Raw genomic sequence first — 10,000 nt, forward strand, 5'->3', positions numbered from 1 at the left:
CGACGCATCAGCAACTACCAGAGGGTACGAAACCCATCCGGGGACGTTCCTCAACCAGGGGTTTCGGTAGGGGTGAGCGCTAGGGTTGGTTGAGACGCTTGTGTTTTTTGTGTGACCGCTCACTGCTCCTCTCCTCGTCTTGTGGTGTCCTCGAACCCCAGTTTGCCCTGGAGCTGAAGAACAAGGCGTCGCCCACGTTCAAGCAGGCCAGCCTGAGGCCACACCCCCTGGGCTGTATGGACTTCGTGCCGACCAACTGTCACGTCAACCTGATGCAGGTGTCCTACCCCAAGAGCACCACCACCGCCGGGCGCACCTTCAGCATCCGCTTCGGACGCAAGAACTCCTTCTTTGGCCTGGACCCTGACCAAGGTGTGTGTGTGTGTGTGTGTGTGTGTGTGAACGTGTGTGCGTGCGTGTGTGCGTGTGTACAGACCTGGACCCTGACCAGGGTGTGTGTGTGCGTGAACGTGTGTGCGTGTGTACAGGCCTAGACCCTGACCAGGGTGTGTGTGTGTGTGTGTGTGCGTGTGTGTGCGTACGCGTTTGTGTGTGCGTGTGCGTGTGTACAGCCCCCCCCCTCCCCCCCCCCACACACACACACATTGCACACACAAACAAAGCACTATGTACTACGTCAACACAAATGAAGGGAACCATGATATAACTTGTCGGTTGCGTAATCATTAAAGAGAGTTCTCTCAACCCTTACTCCCTTTCTGGTATTGCACCACAGGCAAATTAACCACGTTCACTCTTCAAACAAAGATATCATTTTGACTTAATTACCCTCTTCGACCAATTAAATCCCGCAGTACAAATTACTGAGCCTTTATGTCGAAGCCAACCTCACACACTGGTCTTTTGTGCCACAGTGACAATTCCCACCGTCAATTTATGAGAGTGCTGAAATGGAACCCCGCCGTTTGAATGGTGTCCATCAGTCTTCCATTAAGAGCCCATTAGCCACAGGCTATTCCTCTTAACGCTGACAGAGCAGAGGAAGCTTCTCCGTGCTTCTCTCGGTGATGTCATCAGAGATGGCCCTCCAAGTGCGGCGTGCGGTGTGAGCGAATATTCTTCCTCTGAGACTGTGCTAATAACTTATGCGGGGGCCCTTGGCTCACCTGGCTCATGTTGTGACAACGGTGACGGTGTTTACCGATAGTCTCATCATACACTCAGAGAAGCGTAGGAAAATAATAACAGGCTACATTCTTGTCTGGAAGATGTCTGCTAGCATTGTTAGCATATTTCCACCCTCCTCCTCCTTCGGCACAACTAGACATCTGCTCTACAGTTGTGCCGTCGAGACGTTTCGCTTTTCCTGCTCGAACACAGGCCATGGAGGTCTCTGGTCGCCCTGGCAAAACGCTTCACGTTTTATGACTCCCAACGTCACGTAGCTTCATTGCGTTTGCGGTGAGAAATGCATGGAATTGTGGGGGATATTTCCTGAGGTGATGAGGTTTCTCTAGGGCGTTCGGTGCTGCAGCTCTGTAGGAATGTGCGTAAAGTATATAGAAGCTCCTCGCAATAATCGTAGCGTTAGCTATTATGTGCTAATGTTACGCCCACTGGGCCCATAAACACTTTATCTGTCCACCGCCCCAGGTGACTGCAAATTCTTTTCGTTTTCTCATCCCAAGTATTTACAGAGGAACCCGGCGTGATAAAAAACACTCTTTGGATCCACAGAAAGTATTATTCTGTATAAAAGATGAACATCTGCTGACGGTATGAACGTCTGCGACCGAGTCCGTCTCCCTCTCTAAGTGACTCTCTAGCAAACTAGGCGAGTCCGTCTGAAGCCATTTGTTGCTCTATATAAACATGGCCGCCAGAAGTGAATAAACTGTAGATAATGTAATAAATACTTTATCCTGTGTTTTTCCCTGTCCCCCCCTCCCTCCTCACCCTCTCCTCCCCCCTCTCTCCGCTACCCAGCGAACCTGAACCCCATGTCGCACGCCCAGCACTGTGTCACCAGCATGGGCGCCCCCTCCTGGAGCTGCACCGGCCTGGCGAGCGACGAGGAGGAGGATGAGGAGGAGGAGGGGGTGGGCGAGGCGGCGCCGGAGGGCGGGCTCAGCTTCCTGCTCAAACAGGAAGACATGGAGACGCAGGACGCCTACATCCGCCTGTACAGCCGGCTGGACGTCGCCGTGAGGGAGATGAAGCAATACGTGGCCCAGATCGACGTGTGAGTGTCCCCGCTTAACACCGCGAGCGTACGCTTAACGGCACGACTGTACGCTTAACGCCGCGACCGTGCGCTTAACGCCATGACCGTACAGTATGCTTAACACCATGACCGTACAGTATGCTTAACACCATGACCGTAAAGTACGCTTAACACCGCGACCGTACGCTTAACACCGCGACCGCACGCCTGGCCAGTTCTGCTTTAAACCTTTCTAAAGTCAGTCAGTATAGAAAACATTCGTAATTTGAATTGCAAATCACGGACAGTGGACTCAGCGAGCTACCGATCCCAATTCTATAGTTTTAGTCCCTGCCGTCTTTTAAGCGCCGTCCGCCTCAGTGGATCTCAGCCTTCCTGCATGTGAAGGGCGGGGCGTCGGCCTGGGACCGCCCCTATAGACGCCCCTCCTGAGACACACGCCAGCGCCTCTTTGCCCTGCCGCCCGTACGCTTGTCGACCGTTGAGAAACGCTTAGAATGCGTTTTTAAGCCCCTAATATTTAACGGCCTGACCCAAGAGGATCTGGCCGCTAAGCCATAACACATTTGTGTGTGTGTGTGTGTGTGTGTGCGTGCGCACGTGTTGGTGCGCGTGCCTGTGTGTGTTTGTGGTTTCCTGTGACTTATTGACCAATAACCAGTACATCTTGGATTACTTCTACAAGGTTTAGGACCCAATCCTAAAAACGTCAGTTTCCTCCATGTATCATTTGCGTTGTCCTCTGACCCTCCCCCCCCTCCCTCCCCTAGCCTCCTGTCGTCCATCACGGAGCCCACCCAGCCGCAGGAGGGTGAGCCCCCCGCCTACGAGCCCAGCCGCTCCCCGTCCGCGCCCCCCCCCTCGGAGGAGGCTGACCAGGACAAGGTGGAGCACGGGGGCATCAAGAGGGTCTGCTTCAAGGTGACGGAGGACGACCAGGAGGACTCTGGACACGACACCATGAGCTACAGGGACTCCTACAGGTGAGCGCAGGGGCCCGGCGCCCCCAAATCAGCACCCCACAGTAAGTCCTGTACTCTTGTGTGTGGGGGGGGATCTCAAGGTGTTAAGCGACGTGGTGGTTATAGCTCCCATTTCCCTCTGATTGGCTGGTGGGAATACCGACCACATTGCTGTCCCACTCCCCCAGATCTCCCAGAATGCACTAGAGGCTTACGTTCAAAGCGCTGTCACCGGTTGAGCTTAGAACCGACATCAAGGGCTTGATTTATCTGATCCCTTAACCGAAGTAGGAGATGCAAACCCACCAGAGATGTCATGTCCTCATTTACTTTGGCGGAAACTTCAGGAAACTCAACTTCTCAACTGTCGAGGGGGGGCGTCATCTCTTTCTGAGGCACACTGGTCTGATGCAAGAGATGGTGACTCAACTCATACAGACTGACTATACAATATGCGGGTACATGTATATCTTATTCTCTACCGCACTGTTACTGTACATATGGTTGCACTTAGCCTCCGATATCCCATTTTTATGCTGCTACTCCCCCTGATCTAGAATCTTCTTTTTGTTAGTCTGTCTCTAGTTTTCTCTTCTTTCCAACCTTTCTGTGTATTTTTTTTTCCGACGCTGAAATGGCTAATTTCCCCCTGGGAGGATTAATAAAGTCTTATCTTATCTCATCTGATCTTATCTTATTATTCATGTTAGCGGGAGAAAGAAAGGTAGAATAAAACGAAGGGAAAGAAAAGGGAAGTGAAAGAGCGGTGAAGTAATCAGAGGCCCGACGATATCCGCCGTTGGTTCCCGTAACCCCGCGGAATCCCTCCACCCCTCCCTCCGCCCCTCCATACCTCCCTCCACCCCTCTCTCCCTCCTTCCCTCCCTCCCTCCCTCCGCCCCTCCATCCCTCCCTCCCTCCCTCCACCCCTCCCTCCGCCCCTCCCTCCACCCCTCTCTCTCTCCCTCCGCCCCTCCATCCCTCCCTCCCTCCGCCCCTGCATCCCTCCCTCCCTCCCTCCCTCCACCCCTCTCTCTCTCCCTCCCTCCCTCCGCCCCTCCACCCCTCTCTCTCCCTCCCTCCCTCCGCCCCTCCCTCCCTCCCTCCACCCCTCTCTCTCTCCCTCCCTCCCTCCCTCCCTCCATCCCTCCACCCCTCCCTCCGCCTCTCCCCTCCCTCCCTCCATCCCTTCCCTCCTCCCTCCCTCCCTCCCTCCCGCCGCTTCTCCCACCCCCCCTCCCTCCCTCCCTCCCTCCCTCCCCCCCTCCAGCAACGACACAACCCTCCCCCTCCTTTCTCTTCACACACACCACCGACTATCAGAACATCCTCCGCGTCCGCCTCCCGCCTCCAGATGCGCTCCAGATGCGCTCCAGATGCGGCGAGTCGCGTCCGAACGCGGAGCGGCGGCTAAAAATGTCCCCGTCCGCCCCGGCCGTCGCGTCACACGTTCGGCTCGGTCCGTCGGCCGAACGGGAACGGCGGTGTCGGGTTCGTTCAGATTCGCCGGCGCTGTCGTCTGGGCCGAGGTCCACGGGGCGGGGGGGGGAGGGTGCTCCCCTATCATCCGCTAGGATGTAGTTATTGGTCGCTGGCGAGATTGCTGGTGTGTAATAGAGCCAAATGACTGGGGCCCGCCTTCTTGCCCAGTCTGTCATTAGGAGAAGCTCGTAAGAGAAGGAACAACCACACACACACACACACACACACACACACACACACACACACACATACTGTATGTTACACACACAATCACACACACCCACCCAAGGCCTGTGAGATCACTCATTCTGACTTCCCTGTAGTAACAGTAGTAGTCAGGGCTTTGGGGACAGTTCAGTATGTGACTACGTGGTCGTAGGTGAGGACCGCACAGCTGCTGTGGTAGACATGGGCGTTGGAGACGCAGCAGTGCAACGTCACCGGCTCCAGGACAGCGAGAGGCACTACTTTACAGCCTCTACTGTACAATATGTACAGTAGATCCAGGGAATAGAAGGAGAAAGAGAAGGAGAGATGAGCAAAATCCATGAGATGAAAGGAGAGAATGAGGTGGAAAAAGTGAGACACACTGACAAAGAGAAGGATGAGACGGACAGGCAGGCAGACAGGCAGACAGGCAGACAGACAGACAGACAGACAGACAGACAGACAGACAGACAGACAGACAGACAGACAGGCAGACAGACAGACAGACAGACAGACAGACAGGCAGACGGTGGGTCAGGGAGGCGGTTCAGGACGGCCTGTCTCAGGTCAGACCCACACAGTACCTTCTGAAGTCCTGGCATCAGGTGTGTGGCTAAATTTGGAACCCTTGCGTGAGAATTGTGAGTGTGTGTGTGTGAGCGTGTGTGTGTGTGTGCCTGGACGTGTCTGCACCGGGAACAAAATCAAAGCCGAACTCCGGGGCGATTACATAAGCTCCGCCTCCAGCTCAGCTCGGAGGGATTCTGGACCCCATGAGGAGGAAGCGGGTTTTTACAGCAGGCGCCCCGCCCCCCCCCACTGTCGGCTCGCTGCGATTAGGTTTCCATTCCCCGTGGTGATGATGCCAGGTTGTCATGGCGCCTGGCTTGGCCATGGCGAGGGAAGACAAGGCGATTGTGTTTCACTCGGAAACATATTGACAAATTGTAGTGCATTCACGGCACACACACACACACACACACACACACACACACACACACAGTCAAAACGCTGCAGGCTACACAGACTCACCATAAACAGTGTTTAGTCTGCAATTTGTGCTTCACTAGTCTTTGAGTGTGATAGGATAATCGCGTTTAAGACTTCTGAGTAATAGTTAATTGCGTCGTATACAAAGGTGTTTCAGACAAGATGAAGCACAGACAGTGAGGTACAGTAGGTTGGAATGTGCCCAGAGTTATGGATGATTAAACAGAACATTTTTTCTATTTGACACATATAGTTTTGAGTAAAAAAAATTTTCTTTAAATGAAAGAAGTTTCGATTCCAACATCAAAAGAGGTTTTGATGTTGGAATCTCATGTAACAAATCTTTCAAAACATTCATTCACTTTCAAAATGTCGATTTGGGAATTCATTGTAGCAACATACAGTATTACAGCAATTCATTGGAATGTTGTTGTTTTTTATGTTAGGTTAGTGTAGCCATATATAAATCTAGCAAGGCAGTTATCGTCGCTAGGATTATGTGACGAGATAATTACAAGTCAGACTTGAAAATCTCTGTGGTTTCCTTGGTGGGAATGAACCCTGCGATTGAGTTTTTATTCAAAGTGTGTGTGCGTGTGTGTGTGTGCGTGTGCGCGTGCGTGTGTGTGTTTGCCAGTGAATGCAACAGCAACAGGGATTCTGTCCTGTCCTACACCAGTGTTCGCAGCAACAGCTCCTACCTGGGGAGTGACGAGATGGGCTCAGGTAAGACCCCCCCCCCCCCCAGGACTGGTATCATTTGATCCCTTCCTTCATCCTTCCAGCTGTGTGAAAATGTTCATGTTCTGTACAAGTTTGGCCAACTCCCCCCTCCCTCCCTCTCTCTCTCTCTCTCTCTCTCTCTCAAGACTCACCCTGTCCTACAAACTGTACAACTCTAAAATGTTCTCATTCTTATATGGACAAATGTGTTTCTATTTAATGGGTGGCGATTGCAATCAAAAACAGGAGATCTGTGAACCATGAAACTAAAAGCAAAAAGTAAAAATCAAAAGTGTGGAGTCAGGATAGTCCAATGACTTTGGAAGTTAATTATTGCTGCATAAGCAATGGGTTTAATTACAACTTTCCCTCTCTCTCTCTTTCTCTCTCTCTCTCTCTCTCGTTCTCTCTCTCTCTCTCTCTCTCTCCCTCTCTCTGTCTCTCTCTCTCTCTCTCGTTCTCTCTCTCTCTCTCTCTTTCTCTCTCTCTCTCTCTCTCTCTCTCTCTCTCTCTCTCTCTCTCTCTCTCAGGCGATGAGCTGCCCTGTGACATGAGGATTCCCTCAGACAAGCAGGACAAGTTGCACGGCTGTCTGGAGCACCTCTTCAACCAGGTACTGGCACAGCGGAGCTGCCCTCAGCCCTGCGTCCCGCCCCAACACAACACAAACGCTTTCGAAGGCCACACTTTCTGTTTGGACAGTTGTTTTGAATTTGTTGGAGACACCGTCCTGCTGAAATGAGGTGTGTTTTCAATAAACACAAACACACGTGCAGAGAGGGAGAGAGAGAGGGAGAGAGAGAGGAGAGAGAGAGGAGAGAGAGAGAGAGAGAGAGAGAGGAGAACAAACACAGGCCTTATTTAAACATTAGGCATAGAGCATTCCTCTAGTAATCAGTCCACATCTGTAGTGAGTTACCTTGTTTTGCTATCTCTCCCCTCTCATCTCTCTCATCCTGCTTCTCTCTCATCCTCATATCCCTCCCTCTCTCTCTCTCCCCCTCCCTCCCTCTCTCTCCCATTTCACCCCCCCTCTCTCTCTCCCTCCCTCCCTCTCTCTCTCTCTCCCTCCCTCCCTCTCTCTCCCCTCTCTCCCTCCCTCCCTCTACCTCTCTCTCCCTCTCTCTCCCCTCTCTCCCTCCCTCTCTCTCCCTCCCCCCCCCCCCCCCCCCTCTCTCCCTCTCTCTCTCTCTCTCTCTCACTCACACACACACACACACACAAACAAACTAACACAACCAATCATTCCCCTCCTCTTACCATATTTCAGGTCCTTTGACCCCAACCCTGCTCCTTGGGGGCGCCGCCATTTTGTCTGCTATTGATTACCTGCTCCCCAGTTTCCTCCCCAGATGTAAACAAAAGCTCGGGGGCAGAGAAAGGCAACTTTGTCGTTGATGGGATTCAAGCTCTATTATTAGCGTCTGCCCGCGTGTGTGTTTGTGTGTGTGGGTGTGTGTGTGGGTGTGTGCGCACATGTGAGAAGAGAGAGATTGACAGATGCACTGATTAAGTGTGTGTGTGTGTGTGTGTGTGTGTCCATCTCCTCTACAGGTGGACTCCATCAACAGTCTGCTCAAAGGGCCTGTCATGACCAAGGCATGTGAGGAGACCAAACACTTTCACCCTGACCACACTCAGCTAGGTAAGTGTGTGTGTGTGTGTCTGTGCGCGTGTGTGTGTGTGTGAGAGAGAGAGACAGAAGAGAAACACACTCACAGCCACACATAGACAGAATGACTGTGTTCAGGGACAGAATGACCGTGTTTAGGGACAGAATGACCGTGTTGAGGGACAGAATGACCGTGTTTAGGGAGAGAATGACCGTGTTGAGGGACAGAATGACCGTGTTCAGGGACAGAAGGACCGTGTTCAGGGACAGAATGACCGTGTTCAGGGACAGAATGACCGTGTTCAGGGACAGAATGACCGTGTTGAGGGACAGAATGACCGTGTTGAGGGACAGAATGACCGTGTTGAGGGACAGAATGACCATGTTCAGGGACAGAATTACCGTGTTGAGGGACAGAATGACCGTGTTGAGGGACAGAATGACCGTGTTGAGGAACAGAATGACCGTGTTGAGGGACAGAATGACCGTGTTGAGGGACAGAATGACCGTGTTCAGGGACAGAAGGACCGTGTTCAGGGACAGAATGACCGTGTTGAGGGACAGAATGACCGTGTTGAGGGACAGAATGAGGTGTTCGGGGACAGAATGACCGTGTTGAGGGACAGAATGACCGTGTTGAGGGACAGAATGACCGTGTTGAGGGACAGAATGACCGTGTTGAGGGACAGAATGACCATGTTCAGGGACAGAATTACCGTGTTGAGGGACAGAATGACCGTGTTGAGGGACAGAATGACCGTGTTGAGGAACAGAATGACCGTGTTGAGGGACAGAATGACCGTGTTGAGGGACAGAATGACCGTGTTCGGGGACAGAATGACCGTGTTGAGGGACAGAATGACCGTGTTCAGGGACAGAAGGACCGTGTTGAGGGACAGAATGACCGTGTTGAGGGACAGAATGACCGTGTTGAGGGACAGAATGAGGTGTTCGGGGACAGAATGACCGTGTTGAGGGACAGAATGACCGTGTTGAGGGACAGAATGACCGTGTTGAGGGACAGAATGACCGTGTTGAGGGACAGAATGACCGTGTTCAGGGACAGAATGACCGTGTTGAGGGACAGAATGACCGTGTTGGGGGACAGAATGATCGTGTTGAGGGACAGAATGACCGTGTTGGGGGACAGAATGACCGTGTTGAGGGACAGAATGACCGTGTTGAGGGACAGAATGACCGTGTTGAGGGACAGAATGACCATGTTGAGGGACAGAATGACCGTGTTGGGGGACAGAATGACCGTGTTGAGGGACAGAATGACCATGTTGAGGGACAGAATGACCGTGTTCAGGGACAGAATGACCGTGTTCAGAGACAGAATGACCGTGTTGAGGGACAGAATGACCGTGTTGAGGGACAGAATGACCGTGTTGAGGGACAGAATGACCGTGTTGAGGGACAGAATGACCGTGTTCAGGGACAGAATGAGGTGTTCAGGGACAGAATGAGGTGTTCAGGGACAGAATGAGGTGTTCAGGGACAGAATGACCGTGTTGAGGGACAGAATGACGGGTTGAGGGACAGAATGACCGTGTTCAGAGACAGAATGACCGTGTTGAGGGACAGAATGACCGTGTTGAGGGACAGAATGACCGTATTGAGGGACAGAATGACCATGTTGAGGGACAGAATGACCGTTTTGAGGGACAGAAGGACCGTGTTGAGGGACAGAATGACCGTGTTGAGGGACAGAAGGACCGTGTTGAGGGACAGAATGACCGTGTTGGGGGACAGAATGACCGTGTTGAGGGACAGAATGACCGTGTTGAGGGACAGAATGACCGTGTTGAGGGACAGAAGGACCGTGTTGAGGGACAG

At 52.5% G+C, this 10,000-nt stretch overlaps 1 protein-coding gene across 1 annotated transcript in view; it reads left to right on the plus strand.

The window, feature by feature from the left end:
- The window catches only part of prex1 (phosphatidylinositol-3,4,5-trisphosphate-dependent Rac exchange factor 1), a gene marked incomplete at both ends in the record, with an annotated part of 82,583 nt that overhangs the window by 61,617 nt on the left and 10,966 nt on the right, over positions 1 to 10,000 (plus strand). The window contains 7 exons of the mRNA XM_084435837.1: positions 1 to 24; positions 162 to 372; positions 1,948 to 2,203; positions 2,956 to 3,168; positions 6,464 to 6,552; positions 7,080 to 7,162; positions 8,104 to 8,194. The exon at positions 1 to 24 is cut by the window's left edge and continues 138 nt beyond it. Coding sequence (XP_084291963.1) covers positions 1 to 24; positions 162 to 372; positions 1,948 to 2,203; positions 2,956 to 3,168; positions 6,464 to 6,552; positions 7,080 to 7,162; positions 8,104 to 8,194 — 967 coding nt within the window. The remainder of the gene's footprint in view (positions 25 to 161; positions 373 to 1,947; positions 2,204 to 2,955; positions 3,169 to 6,463; positions 6,553 to 7,079; positions 7,163 to 8,103; positions 8,195 to 10,000) is intronic.

This window comes from Borostomias antarcticus, assembly GCF_949987555.1.
Source record: "Borostomias antarcticus genome assembly, chromosome: 3".
Classification (NCBI taxonomy): domain Eukaryota; kingdom Metazoa; phylum Chordata; class Actinopteri; order Stomiiformes; family Stomiidae; genus Borostomias; species Borostomias antarcticus.